General features: G+C 46.5%; 1 protein-coding gene across 1 annotated transcript in view; it reads left to right on the top strand.

The window, feature by feature from the left end:
* Positions 1-24,754, top strand: part of LOC139262164 (uncharacterized) — a 64,612-nt gene extending 39,858 nt beyond the window's left edge. Inside the window, exons 12-17 of the mRNA XM_070877308.1 lie at positions 5,609-5,703; positions 8,849-9,003; positions 12,370-12,553; positions 13,244-13,356; positions 14,627-14,720; positions 24,627-24,754. Coding sequence (XP_070733409.1) covers positions 5,609-5,703; positions 8,849-9,003; positions 12,370-12,553; positions 13,244-13,356; positions 14,627-14,720; positions 24,627-24,719 — 734 coding nt within the window. The 3' untranslated portion in view covers positions 24,720-24,754. The remainder of the gene's footprint in view (positions 1-5,608; positions 5,704-8,848; positions 9,004-12,369; positions 12,554-13,243; positions 13,357-14,626; positions 14,721-24,626) is intronic.
* The last annotated feature ends 339 nt before the right edge of the window (positions 24,755-25,093 follow it).

The following is a 25,093-nucleotide window of genomic DNA, read 5'->3' as shown; positions in this document are numbered from 1 at the left end:
CTCCTACTGTCCTCCTTCCTTCCTCCTTCCCACAGGACCTCTCTCTACGTGGAATTCATAGTTCACAATGTGAGCTGCACAACCTCACAGCCTCGCTATTGGCCCGTGCTGCGCCTCCCCTTGGTCTTGTCCACCTTGCTCCACCTCTCCACTCCTCCGTGCCTCGCCCATCCTCCTCTCCACTTCTGATCTCCGGACCTCCGCTCCTCGTCGCTTCCGACTTCTGCTCCTCGCCGCTTCCGACCTCCGCTCCACGCAGATTTCCAACCTCCGCTCCTCGCCGTTTCCGTCCTCTGCTTCTCCCGCTCCTGCTGCTGGGTCGTTTCTCCTCCGCTAGGCTCCACTACCCTCCAAGAGATGCCACCAATCATCTACGTGCATTCTGATGATGTCTAATTTTGTCACCCACTTTGGTTTTGTCGCCCCCTCGAGACCGTTGTTGATTCTGCTGCTGCAGTGGCTAGCTTTTTTTGGTTTGCCCACAGCTCCAGCCTCGCGCTCCAAACTGCTCCTCTGAGTGTCCCAAGAAGTCGGGCTTTTTTGATATCTCCTAATATTTCCTTATATGGCTCAGTGTCAAATTTGTTTGATAATGCCCCTGTGAAACACCTTGGGATGTTTAACTACATTAATGCAATTTGTTGTTGATGTGCTTTGGTACTAATGGAGAAGGCCTATACTATTTTGACATGGATCGAGGAAGCCGGTTTACTGTTGAGTTTTTTGTCCCGATTCTCTTTTCCTCAGAGACCACTCCCTGCCTTGTTTAGCTAAGAGAGCAGACAATTGATATTTCTCTACAACAGCTGTCAATGGTTAACCAGCAGGAAACACTGCTGGGGTGATGTGACATGGGTGATGAGCCTTCATTAAGCAGCTCATTGTGGGCAGGGCAGAGACCAGAGTACAGCAGGTGGATGAAAGAAGAAGCAAGCTTTTTTATTTCCCTAACCCGCTGATTCGTTATCGGTATCATTCTATCCCATTGTACGATGAGGTCTTCAGGCTTTTTATATGATTGAACACAGATCAAAACCTTCTCAGCCAGAGCTGCAGAAGAAATGGAAAATGTCTCTCCTCATTGTCTCACTACTATTGCCATGTTTCTTCCAAGCCTCCTCCTCCTCCTCCCTTGAAAGCACTGGATCTTGCGAGGCTAGAGATCCGAAACTGTTTTTGGCAGACAATTTTACCATGGAGTGCTTCACAGTTGTGCCCAACCCTCTGGACATTCACACACGTGCACATTCCAGCAGGGGTAACTAATTAGGGATCAGAAACAGGAACCCAAGGTAACTGGTTCCCCCCCGTCACCCCCCACCCTCATCGTTGCGTTTTGCACGAACAATCAGGTTTTTAGAGGGATCCGAATTTGACCCGACAGAGCCTTTTTCTGATGGTACAGATAAACTCACATACACAAGCACACACTCCGACACACACACTCACATACACAAGCACACACTCCGACACACACACTCACATACACAAGCACACACTCCGACGCACACACTCACATACACAAGCACACACTCCGACACACACACTCACATACACAAGCACACACTCCGACACACAAACTCACATACACATGCATACACGCCTGTAATATATATAGCTCCACCTGTGGACTCCTGCATCACTACAGCCAGTGCTGTTTCTAATAAAGGGAACAGGTCACCTGACTAGTGAGTTCCCGCATGTTCTGCCATCTTAAGGCTGTGTGTGTTTCTGTGAGTTACTGAAAATATAACAATGGCAACGAGGATGGGATTATCGGGAAAAAAAAAGTTGAAATTTTTGTTGGTGGAGGATTCAGCCAACCGACAGAGAGAATTTGAGAGCTTCTCTGTTTTGATTAACAGCTATAAATCCAAGGTATATTACAAGCACACTTGTTTGAACTGCCAGAGTCCAGATGGCTGCACCTATGGGAATAATAGGCTGTTTGGGGGAAGTTTCAAAATGACCATGAAAGTTTCAGAGTCTGTGGGGAGTGGCTAGAAATGTTTTTCACCGCAAATAATATAATTGAAGTCTCCAATATGATGAAAACAATAACCAGGTGGTGTTGGAAAGATAAAGGGCTATTTTCTTAACTGAAGCAGGGCTCGAGGTGTATGAAACATTGAAAAATGTGCTTGTGCCTGTCAAGGCAAAGGACACAACTCTTAAGCAGATTGCACTACAGCCCTGAGCCCCTGGAAATTGCTGAAAGTTATCATTTCGGAATACGAGATCAGTTAACCGAAGAAAATATCAGTGAATACATTGTAGCATTAAAAAAGCTACTTTTTGCTGTAATTTTGGAAACTTTCAGGACCGAGCATTGCGTGACCTCTTTGTTTGTGGGATGAAAAATAATGCGATCAGAAGAAAGTTATTGACTACTCCTAACTTGATTTAGCTTGTCAGACAGTTATGTCAATGAACATGGCCGACCAATATTCCCGCGAATGTCATACTATTTTCAGTCGTTAGACTACCGAGGTGAATCGCCTGCAGGTTAAAAGTAAAAGGTAGTTGGGCCCCAAAGACTCAGAAACTGGCAATGGTAACAGAGCATTGAAGTCCTGCCATCGGTGCCTTGGACAACACATTGCTCAAAGTTGTCCATATGTGAAGGCTGAGTGTTTCATCTGCAGGAAAACTAGATATCTTGCGAAGGCATGCCGACTGAAGGGTAAACCAGCTTTCAAAGCTATGAGTAGAAATCCCCAGGGACTACATAGCATGGAAGAAAAACAAAAGACGAGCAGGTTTTAGAGCTAAACATCATCAGGAGCATGAGGTTAACTAACAGCGATTCGAAAAGTATCACAATCCACGTAGATGTTGCAGGAACCAAGATACCCATGGAAATCGACACTGGTGCATCCGTGAGTGTAATACCGGAGTCGCTATACCTCGACAAATTGCATCATTTCCCATTGGAGAAATCCAAGATAGAGCTGCAAGGCTACTCGGGAGAGAACATTCCTGTTGTAGGTCGTATCACCGTACCGGTGAAATACAAGGATCAAGTTCAGAGCTTGCCTCTATTAGTAGTGGTAGGAGACAAGCCTGCCTTACTCGGAAGAAATTGGTTGCGATCACTGAAGTTGGATTGGAGTGAGATTTTTTGTGTTGAAACAAGATTTGCATCAAAGGATGATGTCATCAAGAATTATCCGAAGGTGTTCTGCGAAACAGGTAATCCGATCCAAGGCTTCAAGGCGAGTGTCAGGGTACAGAAGGACGCTAGATCGGTTTACTGCAAGCCACGTTCGGTACCATATGCACTCAAGGAGAAAGTTGAGCAAGAACTCAAAAGACTAGAGACTGAGAACATTATTTCTAAGATAGATCGATGTAATTGGGCTACACCCATTGTTGTTATACCTAAGTCCGATGGTAAGGTAAGATTATGTGGTGATTATAAAGTAACCATAAACCAGGTTCTAGAGGGTAATGTCCCCAATATATTGCCAAATGTAGAAGATTTGTTCACAACACTGACAGGTGGTCAGATCTTCTCAAAGTTGGATCTTACGAATGCCTACTTACAACTTGAACTAGATGAGGAGTCCAAGTCATGCTTGATTATAAATATTCATCCAGGCCTATATCAATTTAATAGGCTACCATTTGGAGTGTCTTCCGCCCCTGCCATATTCCAAGGGGTGATGAACCAGATTTTGCAAGGTATTGAAGGGGTAGTATGTTTTTTAGATAACATACTCATTTCAGCACCAAATAGGCAAATTCATAATAATATATTGAATGAAGTCCCCAAATGGCTAGAGAAGCACAGAGTACGAGAGTCTGCTCGCAATTGTGAGTTATTTCAAAACTCAGTGGAGTACTTAGGGTACAGAGTAGACAAAGCTGGTTTACATCCAACCAAGGGAAAGCTGAATGCAATTAGAAATGCACCCACTCCCAAGAATGTCACTGAACTTCGATCATTTTTAGGTCTTTTGAACTATTATGGGAAGTTCCTACCAAATTTGGCTACAGTATTACATCCACTGAATGAACTGTTGAAAAAACAGGTCCATTGGAAGTGTTCAGAAGAATGCGATTCAGCATTCAAGGAGTGTAAAAGCAAATTGGTAGAGAGCACCATGTTTGTTCACTATGACGTATCTGAGGAGATCAAGCTAGCATGTGATACCTCTCCATATGGAGTTGGGGCAGTGATCTCTCATGTATTACGCAGTGGGGAAGAGAGACCAATTGCTTTTGCTTCACGCATTCTCAGTGCCAGTGAGCGTAATTATGCGCAAATCGAAAGGGAAGCTTTGGCATTAATTTTTTGGTCAAAAAGTTCGACAATTACTTGTATGGTCATAAGTTTACCATCGTTACAGACCATAAGCCCCTGACAGCAATCCTCCATCCAAAGTCCCCAGTTCCAACATTAGCTGCAGCCCGAATGCAGAGGTGGGCTTTGATTTTGTCAGCATATACATATGATATTGAATACAGACAATCAGCTGTTCACAGTAATGCTGATTCTATGTCTAGATTGCCTTCCCCATCACAAGTTACACCCGATAGGGAAGAAATGTTCTATTTTTCATATATTGATGAACTGCCAGTCACAGCTGAAGAGATTGGTAGAGCAACCAAACGTGACCCAGTTATGTCAAAGACGTATGATTATATTGCAAATGGCTGGCCAAATCAGGTAACAGACAAAGATATTCATTCATTCTTCATTCGTAGGAATAAATTACCAGTCGATAAAGATTGTATCATGTGGGGTGCAAGAGTGGTTACCAGGAAGAGTGGTGAAGATATGTGATCCTCTCAAATATTTGGTCAAGATGTTTGATCCTGAACAGGTTAGGTTTGTTCACATTGATCATATTTTACTTGCAGATGGAAGTAGTTGAAGGTGGGAATGATTCAATTATTTCTGACTCAGCAGATAGTTTTGATACACCAGTAGCATATCCTACATCCAATGTACTGAAAACAAATCCAAGAGAAAGTCAGAATTTAAGTCTGAGTCCAAGTCAGGCAGACAAACAGTCTGAAGTTAGAGAGAGTTCAAATGGAAATCAAGGGCATCCCTTGGAGGAAAACTTTCCTCAGGATCAGCCTCGAATGAGTTTAAATTCAACACCATGTTTGGAAGGTTCTGTTTGAGAGCGAAGATATCCTCTTCGAAACTGAAAACAAGTGGTTAAGCTTGATTTGTAAATATGGCAAAATAAGTCCATATCTTTTGTTATGTATAACCATGCAAGTTATGTATGATGATTATTTTGTTATAATTACTTCTTCATTAAGGAGGGAGAAGTGTAATATATATAGCTCCACCTGTGGACTCCTTGGCACTGCAGCCAGTGCTGTTTATAATAAAGGGAACAGATCACCGACTGGTGAGTTCCAGGATGTTCTGCCATCTTAAGGCTGTGTGTGTTTCTGTGAGTTACTGAAAATATAACAACTCTGACACACAAACTCATATTCACAAGCACACACTCCGACACGCACAAACTCCTACAAACACACTCTCCTATACACACACACACACACACACACCTACAAACACAAGCAAACTCCTGCACACATAAGCACACTCTCCCACACTAACTGCATTATTTTTCTACTGTAGGGTTTGTCTGTAAGAAGGTGTTGTCTCACCACATTCAGCCTGTGGGAGGAATTAGTGTGGTTGGGAGAGATTGTGGCTACAGCACTGACTACCTGGTGAGTTCATTCCCTGCAACTCCTCCAACATGAAATCTTGACCAATGATAAGATCAAAAGATTATTTACAAAGGATTGTATATAAATTCAAAGTACATCAATTCCTGAAATAGGAGCTGGTAGTGTAGGAAAGGGACAGGCTGCACATAGCATCTCCCTCCTATGAAACAATGAAAGACCTGGCTTGATGTCAAATTTTGTTTGATAACGCTCCTATGAAGCACCTTGAGACATTTTACGACATTAAAGGCACTATATAAATAGAAGTTGTTCATGTTGTTGTTGGATGTAACAATCCATGGGACTTTCGAGTGAGTTTAATTACATGAGGGTGGGCAGGGAGGGGTGGGGTAGTTCTTATTGATTCAAATTCTCAGAATCCCCAAAAGGATGAACTGAGTGATGCAGTAGGTTAGATACTGACCTTTGAGTTCTGGGCATTGGATTTATAACCAACTCAGACTGATAGGATTGAAGTCTCCTTTGTCTGCTGAATGTGAGGGTCTTAAGGGAAATGGGTTGAAACAGTCTCCATCCAACATGGACCTATAGCACAAACTGTCCTGATTTATGTAGCAGTTGCACTAAATTGGTAATCTCAGGACGGCAGGTAACAAAATGGAGAAGGTCACACTGAGCCACTGTACTGATGTTAGGATTGAGGCAGTGTTGGGGTTGAGGAGAGAAAGCTTTATTCTCCCGCTAACCCATTTTGTGTCTCACTCGGGAGTGGTTGATCTCAAATCACAGGAAGCATGTTACAAATTCAAGTACTGCAGTACATACACAGGTTCAACGGCATCAGTCACTCCCCATAGTAGAGCCCACATCCCGGAGTTGACTCACACTGCCCAATATCCACAGATACAATAGGGAATTTAACAATATTACCAGCTTGTGATCGGCACCAGATATGTGCGCCTCGCACATGTGTCTCCATGAGCCTCTCCCGCTCTTTGACGGTGGATCAAAATAATACTTGGTAAGACTAGGCTAGCTACAAATCATTAAGCTGTTTTATTGCACAGCAAGTTAACCGATAGAGCAACATTTATAACTGGGCTCACAATTCAATCAGTACAATTTGTCTTTGTATATTAATATAACATTAATGAACAAGCTACGCTTCCCCACAACAAAATAACTCTCTGTCTCAGCCTGGCCATAGCTTCCCTCACAGCTATCTCCTTTTAGTCACCAATTGGTTTTGCAGCTTTTACTGAACTGGCTTAACTGATCTCACAACACGTGGGTCTTTGTTCTCTTGTTTAATTTTCCACAGAAAGCGATGGCTTGGATAATAACCCCACTCCCTGTCAAATGGTTGGCCAGGGGAGCTGGCAGTCAAGGTGATGCTGTGCCCCATCCCCTTTTGAAACTAGTATTGTACAATGCTCAATAGGAAGAGACATTCCAAGGCATGAATGTTTATTGCTAGCACCAAAAATGAGTTAACAGCTCCTCTATTACAGTAGACACCTCAAGTCGCTGGAGAAATACCACCAACTATGTCTCCGCAAGATCCTACAAATCCCTTGGGAGAACAGACACACCAACGTTAGCGTCCTCGACATCCCCAGCACTGACCACACTTGATCAGCTCCGCTGGGCAGGCCACATAGTCCGCATGCCAGACACCAGACTCCCAAAGCAAGTGCTCTGCTCGGAACACCTTCACGGCAAACGAGCCAAAGGTGGGCAGAGAAAACATTACAAGGACACCCTCAAAGCCTCCCTGATAAAGTGCAACATCCCCACTGACACCTGGGAGTCCCTGGCCAAAGACCAACTTAAGTTGAGGAAGTGCATCCGGGAGGATGCTGAGCACCTCGAGTCTCGTCACCGAGAGCGTGCAGAAATCAAGCGCAGGCAGTGGAAAGAGAGTGTTGCAAACCTGTCCCACCCACCCCTTCCCTCAATGACTGTTCCACCTATGACATTAACTGTGGTTCTCATATTGGACCAAAGAACTCATGTTAAGAGTGGAAGCAAGTCTTTCTCAATTCCAAGGGACTGCCTACGATGATGATGTCCCCGATTGACCTTGGTAATAGCTTCCATGTCTGGGTTTATTGCATAGTCTTCAAATGTCTGCAGCCTGTGACCTTTCTTTTTAACCATTTGTGAAATCACTTTGTTTTAAAAAATTGCACCAGTAAAACTCAGTTTAGAGGGAGTTTTACTCTGTATCTAACCCATGCTGTACCTGCCCTGGGAGCGTTTGATGGGACAGTATCGAGGGAACTTTATTCTGTATCTAACCCATGCTGTGACTACACTGGGAGTGTCTGATGGGACAGTGTAAATGAAGATTTGCTCTGCATCTAACCCATGCTGTACCTACACTGGAAGTATCTGATGGGACAGTGTAAATGGAGATTTGCTCTGTATCTAACCCGTGCTGTACCTACACTGGGAATATCTGATGGGACAGTGTAAATGGAGATTTGCTCTGTATCTAACCCGTGCTGTACCTACACTGGGAGTATCTGATGGGACAGTGTAAATGGAGATTTGCTCTGTATCTAACCCGTGCTGTACCTACACTGGGAATATCTGATGGGACAGTGTAAATGGAGATTTGCTCTGTATCTAACCTGTACTGTACCTACACTGGGAGTATCTGATGGGACAGTGTAAATGGAGATTTGCTCTGTATCTTACCTGTACTGTACCTACACTGGGAATATCTGATGGGACAGTGTAAATGGAGATTTGCTCTGTATCTAACCCGTGCTGTACCTACACTGGGAGTATCTGATGGGACGGTGTAAATGGAGATTTGCTCTGTATCTAACCTATACTGTACCTGCCGTGGGAGTGCCTGATAGCACCATGTAGATGGACTTTTAGTCTGTACTCTGAGAACACTTGCCACTAAATCCTGTAGAAAACAAGACAATAAGTTTGCCTTGTTGCAGGTGTGACTGTTTACCAATGTTCCTGTGAAAGCTGTGCAACCGCAAGGAGGTGCAGTTTGTGTGAGTTTCCACACAGGCCTCTCACCGACTTTAGCACTGTAAAAACCGCGCATGCGCAAAATGTGACTGGGCCACGCAGCAATTTAAAGGGACAAAACAAAACATTGGAGGGAACATTGCCATTTACTGACTTTGTTTTTTTCCTGTTGTTTGATGTTTGTCAGATCTCTGGGGGGTGGGACAGGAGACTGTGCGTGTGGGATCTGCAAGCGGGTGTTCTGTATGACACATTCTCCAACACCGCATCCGGTGAGGGCAGCGATGTACAAGAGCTGGCCTGTGATGGCGCAATTTTAGATCTTGCCTACAGCCCTAAGCGGTGAGTAGTAGTCAGTGCAAAAGTCTTCATTACTCTGGTTAAATCCGTCGATAGCTTTCTATACACCTGTCTCCATGAAATCCCTATATTCATTGATTTGGCTAACTGCTCGAGTACACAGGAATGTGACACAAACACATCAACCAATGTATTCAAAGGAATTTCATCGTCCAAGGGTCAACAATTTCCGAAAGGAAACAAAGCTTATCAGCCAATATGTGTCTGCCTCCTCAGAGAATTTGTCATACAGATTCAGCAATCCATTCCCTCCCTGAACTCATTCACCTCTCCATCCCCTCCCCCACCCCCTGAACTCATTCAGCTCCATCCCCTCCCCCACTCCCTGAGCTCATTCATCTCCATCCCCTCCCCCACCCCCTGAACTCATTCAGCTCCATCCCCTCCCCCACTCCCTGAGCTCATTCATCTCCATCCCCTCCCCCACCCCCTGAACTCATTCAGCTCCATCCCCTCCCCCACTCCGGGAGCTCATTCAGCTCTCCATCCCCTCCCCCACTCCCTGAGCTCATTCATCTCCATCCCCTCCCCCACTCCCTGAGCTCATTCATCTCCATCCCCTCCCCCACTCCCTGAACTCATTCAGCTCTCCATCCCCTCCCCCACTCCCTGAGCTCATTCAGCTCTCCATCCCCTCCCCACTCCCTGAGCTCATTCAGCTCTCCATCCCCTCCCCACTCCCTGAGCTCATTCAGCTCTCCATCCCCTCCCCCACTCCCTGAGTTCATTCAGCTCTCCATCACCTCCCCCACTCCCTGAACTCATTCATCTCCATCCCCTCCCCCATCCCTGAGCTCATCCATCTCCATCCCCTCCCCCACTCCCTGAGCTCATTCATCTCCATCCCCTCCCCCACTCCCTGAACTCATTCATCTCCATCCCCTCCCCCACTCCCTGAGCTCATTCATCTCCATCCCCTCCCCCACTCCCTGAACTCATTCAGCTCTCCATCCCCTCCCCCACTCTCTGAGCTCATTCAGCTCTCCATCCCCTCCCCCACTCCCTGAACTCATTCATCTCCATCCCCTCCCCCACTCCCTGAGCTCATTCATCTCCATCCCCTCCCCCACTCCCTGAACTCATTCATCTCCATCCCCTCCCCCACTCCCTGAGCTCATTCATCTCCATCCCCTCCCCCACTCCCTGAACTCATTCATCTCCATCCCCTCCCCCACTCCCTGAGCTCATTCATCTCCATCCCCTCCCCCACTCCCTGAGCTCATTCACCTCCATCCCCTCCCCCACTCCCTGAACTCATTCACCTCCATCCCCTCCCCTACCCCCTAACTCTTTCAGCTCTCCATCCCCTCCCCCACTCCCTGAGCTCATTCAGCTCTCCATCCCCTCCCCCACTCCCTGAGCTCATTCAGCTCTCCATCACCTCCCCCACTCCCTGAACTCATTCATCTCCATCCCCTCCCCCACTCCCTGAGCTCATTCAGCTCTCCATCACCTCCCCCACTCCCTGAACTCATTCAGCTCTCCATCACCTCCCCCACTCCCTGAACTCATTCAGCTCTCCATCCCCTCCCCCACTCCCTGAACTCATTCACCTCCATCCCCTCCCCCACTCCCTGAACTCATTCAGACCTCCATCCCCTCCCCCACTCCCTGAACTCATTCAGCTCTCCATCCCCTCCCCTACCCCCTGAACTCATTCACCTCCATCCCCTCCCCCACTCCCTGAGCTCATTCAGCTCTCCATCCCCTCCCCCACCCTCTGAACGCATTCAGCTCGCTATCCCATCCCCCACCCCTTGTACTCATTCCGCTCCATCCCTCTCCCCTCACTCCCAAAAGGAAAAAAAAGGGGTTCTCTCTCGACCACTCCACTGCCTTTGATTTGTCACGCTGCTTGTCCGACATCCAGTACTGGATGAGCAGAAATTTCCTGCAATTAAATATTGGGAAGACAAAAGCTGTTGCCTTCATTCCCTACTACTAACCCCATTCCCTAGCCACCGATTCCATCCCTCTCCCTGGCTACTGCTTGAGGCTGAACCAGACTGTTCGCAACCTCAACATCCTATTTAACCCTGAGCTGATCTTCCAACCCTGTTTCCTCTTCATCACCAAGACTTCCAGCTCCGTAATATCGTCCGTCTCTGACCCTGCCTCAGTCCATCTGCTGCTGAAACCCTCAATCATGCTTTTGTTATCTCCAAACTCGATTATTTCAATGCCCCCTGGTCAACCTCCCATTGTCCACCCTCCATAAGCTTCAACTCATCCAAAACTCGTCTGTCCGTATCCCAAGATTCACCAAATCCCATTCACCCAGCACCCCTGTGCTCACTGACCTACATTGGCTGCCAGTCCACCAGCATCTCAAATTTTAAATTCTCATCCTTGTGTACAAATCTCTCCATGGCCTCACCTCTCCCTATATCTGTGACCTCCACCGACCCTAAAATCTCTGAGATTGCTACACTCTTCCAATTCTGGCCATTTGCGCATCCCTGATTTCCTTCGCCCTGCCATTAGCAACTGTGCCTTTAGCTGCTGTGGCTCTAAGTTCTGAAATTTCCTCCCTAAACCTCTCCGCCTCTCTACCTCCCTCTCCTCCTTTAAGATGCTCCTCAAAACCTACCTCTTTTACCAAGCCTTTGGCCACCTGTCCTCACATCTGTTTATGTGGCTGGGTGTCAAATTTTGTTTTATAACACTGGACTAATATTCCACCACGGCAGTTTGAGATTTTGAATATGTTTTTTACAAATCTAGAAATAAATAGCTAATATCAGCAAAAGTGACCATGAAGCTGTCGAATTGTCGTAGAAACTAAGAGGTTCACTCATGTCCTTCAGGGAAGCATACCTGCCGTCCGTATCCGGTCTGGCCTATATGTGACTCCAGTCCCACATCAACGTGGTTGACTTTTACCAACCCTCTGAAGTGACCTAGCAAGCCACTCAGTTGTATCAAGCCACTATAAAGAGTAACAGCACTGTGGGAACACCTTCACCACACGGGACTGCAGCCGTTCAAGAAGACGACCCAGCACCACCACCATCTCAAGGGCAACTAGGGATCAACAATAAATGCTGGCCTTCCCAGCGATGTTGAGACCCTAAGAATGAATAATAATAATTGTGAGTAAAATGTTAACGATTCAGGTCTTGAGTTTTAAATTCGGTAGCCCACCGAATAGTTTGGGAGGTTGGGGCTATCAGACACCAGTGAATATCCACCTTCACCATATAAGTTATACCAAAGGCTAACTCGCAGAGCAGACTGACCTAATCTGTCCCTGTTTGTCACCGATTATTACTTCGATTGATAGCGATGAATAAAATACACGTTGCTGTTGGAAACAGGATTTACGCACAATCACCTTGCTGTTGTTAGGAATGAATTTGCCTACTCCTCGAGTGATGGGATGATCTACATTCGCCACTTCAGCCCCGTCGCGAGTGAGATGAAGCTCATGAGCGTGCTGCAGGGTCACGAGGCTGATATCACTGCCGTCTTGTGGCATCCCCTCTTGAATAAGTGGCTCAGCGGTTCGGAGGATGGGACGATCCGGATCTGGGTAAGTGCCTCGCGGGGAATGGCATGTGCAAGGCTGCTCACAGTAACACTTTCTGGAGCTGGCCTGATAGAGATTAAAGAAAAAGCCTGCATTTATACAGTGTCTTTCACAATCTCAGGACATCCCAAAGTGCTTGAAGTGCTTTTGAAGTGTAGTCACTCTTGTAATGGAGGGAAATGTGGCAGCCAATTTACGCACAGCAGTGTCCCACAAATAGCAATGAGATAAATAACCAGATAATCTGTTTTAGTGATGTTGGTTAAGGGATAAATATCGGACAAGCCACAGAGAACTGTCCTGCTCTTCTTCAAATAATGCAATTTACATCCACCTATGATGACCTCAGTTTAACGACTCATCCGAAAGACGGCACCTCCGACAGTGCAGCGCTCCCTCAGTACTGCACTGGAGTGCCAGACCAGATTATGTGCTCAAGGCTCGGGTGGGATTCGAACCCTCAATCTTCTGATTGAGAGGCGAAAGTGCTACCACTGCGTCAAGGCTGACAGCTGAGTATGAACAGATATGGGCAATACATGGAGCACCTCTTCTTCAACCTACTGTGGGCTACCAGTGAAATGATGGTCATCAACACTGGGACAGGGCTGTAAACACCCTGTGCGATCAGTTAAAGGACACTGAGTCATGTGAATGTTTCTCAACAGTTATGTGACTGCTTATTTATAACAGAGTGAAGATGGAACGCAGTGTGAGCAGATCTTAGTCACACACGGAGCAGTTAATTGCCTCTGCATCGATCAGGTTAATGGCTGCATTATAGCTGGGGTTCAGGCAATCATGAGGTAAGACTTGACGGATCAGCTCTGTTATTACCAACTATATCAGGACATGTTATCGTCAAATTTCAATTTAACTGTTTCATTGGTTAGTACATTATACTCATTGCCCGTTTCAGAGATTGTGGTTAGGAATGAATAGTCAAGATCCACCAAAAGGTTGAGTCAGTATATTCACAGCCCCATCCAAGGAGTCAGGTGCAACCCCTGCTCTGGGCTGGCGTTGGAGGTCATACCCTGGAAGCCCCATGAAAGTGGGAGAGGGGAGTGAGTAATTTACAGAAAGGTGCCCCAAAGGTGAAAAATCTGGAAAATATCCTGCTATACTCCCCAGGAAGCCCATGAAAGTGTGCATGTCAGTGAAGGTGGGATGGGGCACCACTGTGATGTGTTTGATCACCATGACTATCTTGTCTCGCACATGGTGAATGACCAGTTGGGCAAGGTATCAGAGAGTAGTCAGCTTCAGTGCAAGCATACCCCAGGATGAATCAGCACCTTATGGAAAGGGGAGGGAGGGAGGTAAAAAAGGCAGATCATGAATATTTAATGGGGATTAGGAATAGATGGCTACATTTTCCTCAGTTGATTTTAGCAAAACTGTAGATGTGAATAAAAATTATAATAGTTATGCCAAACTTTTGCTAAAATTAAGCGACAGTGGGAAATATAGCAGGAGATTTTCCATATTTTTCACACTTGAGGCACCTTTCTGGAAATTGCTAATTCCCCTCTCCCAGCCTGCAACTTTCAGCCCTTTACATTTTTTCCTGATTTGGGCTGAAGTGCTTTTTCTTGAATTTGTATGGTGATATGACTACGAAGTTAGATTCAGTTGACAAATGGTTAATTCCCAGAGACTCACAAACTATCAGGCATGCTATCAAAGTGTCCATTTCACCCATCATTCTTCTGCTTGCTGATCTACATTGGTTCCCGGTCTAGTGACGCCATGATTTTAAAATCCACATCCTTGTTTTCAAATCCCTCCATGACCTTGCTGCTCCCTATCTCTGTAATCTCCTTGAGCCCCACAACCCCCTGATATCTCTGCGCTCCTCCAATTTTGGCCTCTTGCGCCTCCCCGATTTTCATTGATGCACCATTGGCGGCCATGCCTTCAGCTTGGGACCTTGTGTGGTCCTAAAGGCACAGGTCAAAGAGCTCTTCTTTTAGATTATTGAGTTTTAACCAAGCTTTCGAAAGGCAGTCCTTTTGATCTTTTTGCAATTCCTTTTCAGCTCTGGTTAATTGTCATTAATAAATATTTTCTCAGAGTATATGACCCTGATTCTTTCGTACAAGTGCAGAGAAACATCGGACACAATGATTCAATCCGTTCCGTCATCCACATCCCTGAGAGGACCCAGGTAACCTGGCCAATACTTATCCCTTCTATGACTTTTTTTGTGAATTTTCTGCTCAGCAGTGAGGCGCGTCAATGTTGGCAAATAGAACACTTTTCTATTTCAGGTATCCATTGTCCCATTAAACCCTCCCTGGTCAGGTACAGCATAGGCTAGATATAAAGTAAAGCTCTCTCTACACTGTCCCATCAAACACTCCCAGGTCAGGTACAACATGGATTAGATACAGAGTAAATCTTCCTCTACACTGTGCCATCAAATACTCATGGGTAATATTAAGGGGAATTTTAATTGAGGTGTTCAAAGAAAGGGTTGAGAGATAAACCAGGTAACTACTGGCCAGTCAGCTGAACATCGGTAGTGGGAAATTTCGAGAGACAATAATACGAGACATAATTAATTGTGACTTGGCAATAGATGGGTTAGAAACATAGAAAATAGGTGCAGGAGCAGGCCATTCGGCCCTTCGAGCCTGCACCACCATTCAATATGATCATAGCTGATCACACAACCTCAGTACCCCACTCCTGCCTTCTTTCCATACCCCTTGATCCCTTTCGCAGTAAGGGTCACATCTAACTCCCTTTTGAATATATTCAACGAACTGGACTCAATAACTTTCTGTGGTAGAGAATTCCACAGGTTCAAAATTCTCTGGGTGACAAAGTTTCTCCTCATCTCAGTCCTATTTGGCTTACCCCTGATCCTTAGACTGTGACCCCTGGTTCTGGACTTCCCCAACCTCTGGAACATTCTTCCTGCATCTAACCTGTCCAGTCCTGTCAGAATTGTATACGTTTCTATGAAATCCCCTCTCATTCTTCTAAATTCCAGTGAATATAAGCCTAGTTGGTCCAATCCTTCTTCATATGTCAGTCCTGCCTTCCTGGGAATCAGTCTGGTGAACCTTCTCTGCCCCTCAATAGCAAGAATGTCCTTCCTCAGATTAGGAGACCAAAACTGCACACAATATTCAAGGTGTGGCCTCACCAAGGCTCTGTACAACTGCAGCAAGACCTCCCTGCTCCTATACTCAAAACCTCTCGCTATGAAGGCCAACATGCCATTTGCCTTCTTCACCGCCTGCTGTACCTGCATGCCAACTTTCAATGACTGATGTACCATGACACCCAGGTCTCGTTGCACCTCCCCTTTTCCTAATCTGTCATCATTCAGATAATATTCTGCCTTCCTGTTTTTGCCACCAAAGTGGCTAACCTCACATTTATCTACATTATACTGCATCTGCCATGCATTTGCCCACTCACCTAACCTGTCCAAGTCACCCTGCAGCCTCTTAGCATCCTCCTCACAGCTCACACTGTCACCCAGCTTAGTGTCATCTGCAAACTTGGAGATATTACATTCAATTCCTTTGTCTAAATCATTAATGTATATTGTAAATAGCTGGGGTCCTAGCATTGAACCTTGTGGTACCCCATTAGTCACTGCCTGCTGTTCTGAAAAGGACCCGTTTATTCCTACTCTTTGCTTCGTGTCTGCCAACCAGTTCTCCATCCACGTCAATACATTCCCCCAATACCATGCGCTTTAATTTTGCACACCAATCTCTTGTGTGGGACCTTGTCCAAAGCCTTTTGAAAATCCAAATACACCACATCCACTGGTTCTCCCTTGTCCACTCTAATAGTTACATCCTCAAAAAATTCTAGAAGATTTGTCAAGCATGATTTCCTTTTCATAAATCCATGCTGACTTGGACCGATCCTGTCACTGCTTTCCAAATGCGCTGCTATTACATCTTTAATAATTGATTTCAACATTTTCCCCACTACCAATGTCAGGCTAACCAATCTATAATTCCCTGTTTCCTCTCTCCCTCCTTTTTTAAAAAGTGGGATTACATTAGCTACCCTCCAATCCATAGGAACTGATCCAGTTAATAAATGAAAGCCAACGCAGATTTGTTGAAGGCAAATCATATCTGCCAAACTTAAGATTGAGTTCTTCGATGAAATAACGATGAAGGTAGTGCAGTTGATGTTGTGTACATAGACTATCAGAAGGTGTTTGATAAAGTACCACTTAAAAAGCATGTTCGTAAAATTGAAGCCCATTTGATTAAAGAGGCAATGGCAGCATGGATACAAAATTGGATGAGAGACAGGAAGCAGAGTAACAGTGAATGGTTGTTTTTCAGACTGAGGGAAGTATACACTGGTGTCCCCAGGGATCGGTATTAGGACTACTGTTGTTTTTGATATATATTAATGACCTACACTTGGGTACAGCAGCATAACTTTAGAGGTTTGAAGAAGACACAAAACAATGAGGAGGATAGTAGCAGACTTCAGGAGGACATTGTCAGACTGGTGAAATGGGTCGATGAAATTTAATGGTGCAAAATTATACATTTTGGAAGAAAAATGAGGAGAACCTGTATAAAATAAATGGCATAATTTTAAAGGGGGTGCAGGAACCTAGGGGCTCATATATACAAATCTTTGAAGGCGGCAGGACAAGTTGAGAAGGCTGTTATCATCATCATTGGCAGTCCCTCGGGATCGAGGAAGACTTGCTTCCACTCTTAGCATGAGTCCTTAGGTGGCTGTACAGCCCAATACGAGAACTACAGTCTCTGTCACAGGTGGGACATATAGTCGTTGAGGGAAAGGGTGGGCAGGGAGCCTGGTTTGCCGCACGCTCCTTTCGCTGCCTGTGCTTGATTTATGCATGCTCTCGGCGACGAGACTCGAGGAGCTCAGCGCCCTCCCTGATGCACTTCCTCCACTTAGGGCGGTCTATGGCCAGGGATTCCCAGGTGTCAGTGGGGATGTCGCACTTTATCAGGGAGGCTTTGAAGGTGTCCTTGTAACGTTTCCACTGCCTGTCTTTGGCTCGTTTGCCGTGGACAAGTTCCGAGTAGAGCGCATGCTTTGGGAATCTCGTGTCTGGCATGCGAACTATGTGGCCTGTCCAGCGGAGCTGATCAAGAGTGGTCAGTGCTTCAATGCTGGGGATGTTGGCCTGGATGAGGACGCTAATGTTTGTGCATCTCTCCTCCCAGGCGATTTGTAGGATCTTGCAGAGACATCGCTGGTGGTATTTCTCCAGCGACTTGAGATTTCTACTGTATATGGTCGATGTCTCTGAGCCATACAGGAGGCGGATATTACTACGGCCCTGTAGACCATGAGCTTGGTGACAGTTTTGAGGGCCTGGTCTTCAAACGTTCTTTTCCTCAGGCTGCACTGGTGCACTGGAGGCGGTGTTGGATCTTGTCGTCGATGCCTGCTGTTGTCGATAGGAGGTTCCCGAGATAAGGGAAGTGCTCCACGTTGTCCAGGGCCACGCTGTGGAACTTGCTGTCTGGGGGAGCAGTGCTGTGCTTCGAGGACAGGCTGATGGAGGACCTTTGTCTTCCTGATGTTTAGCGTAAGGCCCATGCTTTCATACGCCTTGGTAAATACGTTGACTATGTCCTGGAGTTCAGCCTCTGTGTGTGCACAGAAGCAGGCGTCGTCCGCGTACTGTAGCTCGACGACAGAGGTTGGAGTGGTCTTGGATCTGTCCTGGAGATGGTGATGGTTGAACAGCTTCTGTAGTTTAGTTCCACTCCAGCAGGGAGCTTGTTAACTGTGAGGTGGAGCATGGCAGCGAGGTAGATTGAGAAGAGGGTTGGGGCAATGACGCAGCCCTGTTTGACCCCGGTCTGGATGTGAATTGGGTCTGTGATGGATCCATTGGTAAGGATCATGGCTTGTATGTCGTTGTGGAGCAGGCGGAGGATGGTGACGTACTTTTGGGGGCATCCGAAATGGAAAAGGACACTCCATAGACCCTCGCGGTTGACAGCATCAAAGGCCTTTGTAAGGTTGAAGAAGGCCATGTATAAGGGCTGGCACAATTCCCTGCATTTTTCCTGCAGCTGTCGCGCTGGAAAAATCATGTCCGTTGTGCCCCGGAGGTGACAAAATCCGCACTGCAACTCTGGGAGGAGCTCCTCGGCCACGGGGAGAAGACGGTCGAGGAGAACTCTAGCGACGACTTTCCCAGTGGTTGATAGTAGGGAGATTCCTCTGTAGTTGTCGCAGTCGGACTTGTCCCCTTTTTTAAAGATGGTAACGATCACTGCATCTCTAAGATCTCAGCATGCTCTCCTCCCTCCAGATGAGAGAGATGAGGTTGTGTATTCGTGCCAGTAGTGTCTCTCCGCCATACTTCAGTGCCTCTGCAGGGTTCCATCCGCTCGCGTAGCCTTGTTTTTTTCTGGCTGTCTTATGGCTTTTTCTACCTTGTGCAGTGTTGGGATCTCACTGAGGTGGTGGCGGGTAGCATGCTGCGGAATGGAGTCAAGGACACTCGAGACAAAGACAGAGTCTCGATTAAGGAAATCTTCTAAGTGTTCCTTCCACCAGGCCCTGACTGCATCAGTGTCCTTGATGAGTGTTTCCCCTTTCTTGGCCAGGAGTGGGGTGGGGCCTTGGGAGTTTGCTTCGTATGTGGCCTTAACTACGGTGAAGAATCCTTGCACATCATGGCTATCGGCCAGCTGTTGTATCTCCTGTGCTTTCTCCATCCACCACCTGTTCTTTAGGTCCCGGGTTTTTTGTTGGACCTTAGCCTTTTGCCGTCTGTAATGCTGCTTTGCTGCTCCTGAGTTGGGTTGCTGTTTAAGGCTCAGAAATGCCCTGCGTTTGCAATCTATTAGCTCTTGGATCTCCTGGTCATTCTCATCAAACCAGTCCTGGTGTTTCCTGGTTGAGTGACCGAGCGTCTCTTTGCAGGCACTGGTTATGGAGGCCTGGAGGGCAGACCAAGCGCTATGGGCATTCTGTGTCGCGAGCATGCCAGGTTAGTTGTGAGACGCTGAGAGTATAGGGCTCTCTTAGCTGGGTCCTTAAGTGTCCCGGCATTGACTTTTTTTCAACACTGCTTCTGCTGCCCCCTTCGCTTTGGGGCTATGTTGATGTCAATGATGGATGGATTAGGCGGTGGTCCGTCCAGCAGTCGTCGGCTCCTGTCATGGCGCGGGTGATGCGCACATCCTTGCGATCCCTGGCTCGGACAATGACATAGTCGAGCAGGTGCCAGTGTTTGGAGCAAGGGTGTTGCCACGATGCCTTGTATTTGTCCCTCTGGCAGAACAAGGTGTTGGTGATGACCAGTTCATGCTCTAGACATTTTGTCAGGAATAGTGTACCACTGGAGTTGGCTTTCCCTCTCTGCCAATCACGCCTCCCCAGAGGTCTGTGTCCCTGCCGACCCTGGCGTTGAAGTCGCCGAGGAGGATCAGTTTGTAGCCCGCGGGAACGCAGGTCAGGGATCTTTTGAGGTTGGAGTAAAAATCCCTCTTTGGCCTCATCTGTTGCATCGAGTGTTGGGGCGTAAGCACTGATGACTGTGGCTCACTGGTTCTAGGATAGGGTGAGTCGAAGCCTCATGAGGCGTTCATTGGCCCCGCAGGGGGAGTCTATGAGGCGGTCGACCAGCTTGTTATTGATGGCGAAGCCAGCTCCGTGGAGGCAGCGTTCTGCCTCTGGTTTCCCTTTCCAGAAGAAGGTGTAACCTCCACCTTGTTCCTTGAGCTGGCTTTCCCCTGCCTGCTGGGTCTCGCTTAGGGCTGCGATGTCGATATCAAAGCGTCTAAGTTTCCGGGCAACTATGGCGGTGCGGCGTTCTGGTCTGTCGCTGTTGGGGTTGTCTATGAGGGTCCTGACGTTCCAGGTCCAAAACTTCATGTTAGAGGAGTGGAAGATGCCTGTGCGTGATTTCTTTTAACGTGAGGCGGTCGTTGCGCACCAGTTACCACACGGGCTTAGCTGAGCGAGGTCTTGGTCCAGTGGCAAGGGGGCCCAGGACGACTGGAGACCAGGCACTGCTATATGGGCCTATTTACCTACGGCGAGGTGTTGGCCGCAGGCTCGCCGCTGGGTAGTGCCCTTGATTATAGGTGGTCCAAGGCTTGGTTGAGGGCAGGCATTGCGGGGGGGGTGCAGTGGTGCACTGGGGTTCAAAATGGGGGGGTGGGGGTCACAGCCATTGTACGCACCAGTTGCTGGAGGAGGGGAGGAGGCCAGGCCATCAGTGGGAAAGGCGAGGTCCAGATGGGAGGCATATGGGATCCTTAACTTTATAAATAGGGGCATAAGGCTAGAAATTCGGCAGGTTTGTGTCCATTTCGCATCATGGCAAAGCTGAAAAAGTAATTTTATTTTTCACTAAACAAGTCGCAAAAAATTTAGCGCCCGGGTGGAAAATTCAGCAGTGGTTTTGCACTGGCGCTAAAAATTATTATCGGTCTGTTTTGTTGCCGTTTTTATAATGTCAGTTGACATGTAATGCTGTACTATCGCTGGGGTTGGAAAAATCGCTGATATCGCCATTTTTATCGCTGGCCCAAAAAACACGCCCCAAAAAAATCAAGTTTTACCAGGTCGGATCCAGGGGGCACTCAGCGCTAACAGTGCCACCTTCAAAAATGGAACAAAAGTTCATTGCATAAAAGCATTTGGAGGGAAGGATGTATTTTACACAGTGAGCTTTATGTGAGTTCATAGATTGTTTTTAAGGATATTTAAGGACATTTAAAAGAATCAGGGCTATAATATCTTTTATTGTTGCTGGTTGCTTTTTCTATGCAACATCGAGCTGGAAGGTGGTTTATTCAAGAGCATTTTGAGCATAATCGAAGAGTTCACAGACGTATGGGGAAGAGGCCCTCTACGAATTTACAGGGAACAGTGCTCATACCTGCAGCTGTCTGAGACACAGTGCGTTCGAAGGCTGCGCTTCTGAAAAGAGGTGGTCATAGAGATATGCCAGCTCATAAAGGCAGACCTACAGGACTGCACTGCCTGTTGAGGTGAAGGTGACTGCGACACTTGCCTTTTATGCCTCCAGCTCCTTTCACGCATCAGCAGGGGACATATGCTCCATCTCGCAGCACGCTACATATCGCTGCATTCACCAGGTGACTACTGTACTGTACGCACGCAGAATGGACTTTATAAAGTTGCAATGACCAAGGAGGCACAGAATGAGCTGGCTGTACATCTTGGATGATTTGCTGGCTTCCCCAAGATTCAGGCTGCCATTGACTGTACGCACATCGCCCTAGAGGTTCCCAAAACCGAAAGGGATTCCACTCCCTGAACGTACAGATCTTCTGCGACTATACTCAGCACATCATGGCAGTAAATGCCCAATTTCCAGGGAGCATCTGTGATGCTTTCATCTTGCGTGAGGGCATTGTCTCATATCTGTTCAAGCATCAGCTACAAGGCCAGAGCTGGATGCTGGGGGACAAAGGTTACGGCCTCACCACCTGGCTCATGACCCCCTCCGGAACCCTTGGACAGAAACCGAGCATCGGTATAATGACAGCCATGTAGCCACACGAAACATCGTCGAAAAGACAATTGCAGTGCTCAAACAGCGCTTCCGATGCATGGACCACTCTGGAGGCTCCCTGCAATATTCCCCTCAGCAGGTCTCTCAGTTCATTGTGGTGTGTTGCATGCTACACAGCTTAGCCATCATTAGGGGACAGGATTTGCCAATGGGGATTGCAGGACCACCTCAGGAAAAGGAGAGGTGGGGGTGGAGGAGGAGGAGGACGAGGAACCTGGCGATGAACCCATGCCATCACCATCACCCCCACTACCACCACAGTGTAGGCCTTGTGGAGCTTTCACCACTGCAAAAGCCTTACATCAGCAGCTCATAATCTATCGCTTTGCTTGAAGAGTGAACGGCATGTTTGACCATTGCCTGCCCACTCTATCCCACCATATTAACTATTCCCCCTCTTATTCTGCAAATGAGACACTACACAGGAATGGTTTAGGTGAACAAAGTAATTTATTTAACATACAGTAACTTGAATAAGATTTATTAAACATTGTAAATGTAATTTGGAAAATGGAATAACATTTATTAAACATTATTGTGAACTTTTAATAACTTAACAGAATTGGGAAACTTTTAAAACTGTTATAAAATAGCAACAACAACAAAACAACAAAAGAACAACCCCTGCACCAAATGTCTTTTACCTGCAGCCCTTCCTTCCCCCCTCCCGCTCCTCCATCCTAAACCTCTCCCTCACGCCATGACCGTACAGAAGGTGGTACCAAGATGTTGTGCAGCAACACGGCCAGAGGCCTGCTCTAAAAGGGGGATAAACAATGGCATGTTTGGATCCCCTGAAGAAAATCGGGGTATGGAGAGCTTCTTGCTCGGTCTCGCCACTCACATGTGACATGGGTCTGGGTTCTGTGACACTGGGGACTGCAGTGCCAAAGGTCAAGACCATCAATTGGGCGTGGTCATTGACAGCCATGACAATCTGCAATATACAGAATAAGAGGAGGAATAGTCAACATGGTGGGATAGAGTGGGCAGACAACGAGTAGTTGACCTCCCTGAAGCACCGATGAGAGCTGTCACGTGCTCCTCCAGATCTGTTAATGGCAGTGCATGGGTGGACCACCGTCTTTGCGCCGTTGCTCCTGGTGGCTATGCAACAAATTTCCCTGACAATTGGAATGGATACCAGAGGGCCCTTCTGCTCTTGTGGCATACTCAGATACCCATCAAAGCACTTATACCATACTGTGTGCATTTAATACAGTCCTCTGTTTAATGGCCCTGGTAGGTGCATATGGTTCATGAGGAAGACATTGAAGTGCAGAAACATTGTTTAAGATGTCAAAAAGCAGTCCTACTAAAGTGTAATGATCATTCATGGCAAATAAGGTGCAACGTTAAACTTACCTATACCAATATGTGTCAGATTTACAATTTAATATTGAACCAGTGCATGAATAAAAATATTACTTACTCTCATGACCCTGCAATGGTGATAGAACTTTTTACGACATTATTGATGGTCCTTCTTGATATTATCGACTGAGGAAACCTCCTTGGCCACGCTGGTCCACAAATGCCTTCACACAGCTGGGAGGGGCTTACCTGCAGCCCTCCTATTAATTCCGCCCATCTGCTTTGCACAGTTGCAATCAGGGCCTCGTTTGCCTCATAACTAAACTTTTGGGCTCTCTGCTTGCTGGAGTCCCCTTCCATCATGGCTACTTAGTCTTTGAAAAATACCTGATTCAGCCCTGGATATACTTTGCTGCACAAGCTCACCCTGACAGTTGACCAGAATTGTGGGAAGAGGAAAAAAAAATCACAGAAAAATAAATCAGGAAAAAAAAATTTGCACATGCACAGAAGGTCCGTTTTTTTTCATCACAAATTTCAGCTCCGGCGCCCAAATTCCATTGTGCATGGTCGGATTTAGCGCTATCACTATTGCTGGTCACCGTTTGGCAAATTTTGCGATGTCCAGCGATAACGCTATCCCAACGCTAATAAAAAAAGCTCCACGATTATCGCCCAAAAACGGGCGAAATCGCTAATATCCGAATTTCTAGCCCCTGGAGTACAAAAGCAAGGAAGTTATGCTAAATTTTTATAAAACACTGGTTAGACCTCTGCTGAATCTGGGCACCACACTTTAGGAAGAATATCAAGGCCTTAGAGGGGGTGTAGAAAAGATTTACCCGAATGCTACCAGGGATGAGGGAATTCAGTTATGTGGAGAGACTAGGGAAGTTGTGAATGTGTTCTTAGGAGCAAAGAAGATTAAGGGGAACTTTAATAAAGGTGTTCAAAATTATGAGGGGTATTGATACAGTAGCAGGAGGGTCAGTAACCATAGGACACAGATTTAAGAAAATTGGCAAAAAAGCCAGGAGAAAGAAGAGATTTTTTTTTACTCAACGCAGATTCAGTAGTAACTTTCAAAAAGGAATAGGCTATATAGTTGAAAAGGAAACAGTTTCTCCCTATTTACTCTAGAAAAACACTTTGCAATTTTCAACACCTCTATTAAATCTCCCCTCCTATTAACTATTAAACATTTGTGTGCTCTCTCTTCAGTACATTACTGCATCCTGGGATTGTACTCTGCGTGTCTGGAATGCTTACATCAAATTTCTTCCCAGAAGCAAAGAAATGAGGGAAAATGTATGAAGTGCAACACGCTGAAAAGAAATGTCAATTGGACATCAAACACCTTGCTGATTCAACATTTGGAAATTAATTTGAACTTGTTCTCATCAAGTGAGACATGAGTCTGTTTACCACCACTTATCTATTAGCAGTGTTTTGTAATGGTAGTCACATCAATACCATAGCTACTAGAGCAGGTCAGAGGTTGGTTATTCTGTGGTGAGTGACTCACTCCCTAACTCCCCTAAGCCTCTGAACAACCTCCAAGACACAAGTCAGAAGTATGATGGAACAATTTCCACGTGCCTGGATGAGTGCGGCTCCAACAACACTCAAGAAGCTCAACATCATCCAGGAAAAAGCAGTCCTCTTGGCAGCCCATCCAGCACCTTAAA

This window comes from Pristiophorus japonicus, chromosome 4 (assembly GCF_044704955.1).
Source record: "Pristiophorus japonicus isolate sPriJap1 chromosome 4, sPriJap1.hap1, whole genome shotgun sequence".
NCBI lineage: Eukaryota > Metazoa > Chordata > Chondrichthyes > Pristiophoridae > Pristiophorus > Pristiophorus japonicus.
The sequence above is the reverse complement of the archived record's forward strand: the minus strand, read 5'-3'. Positions and strand labels throughout refer to the sequence as shown.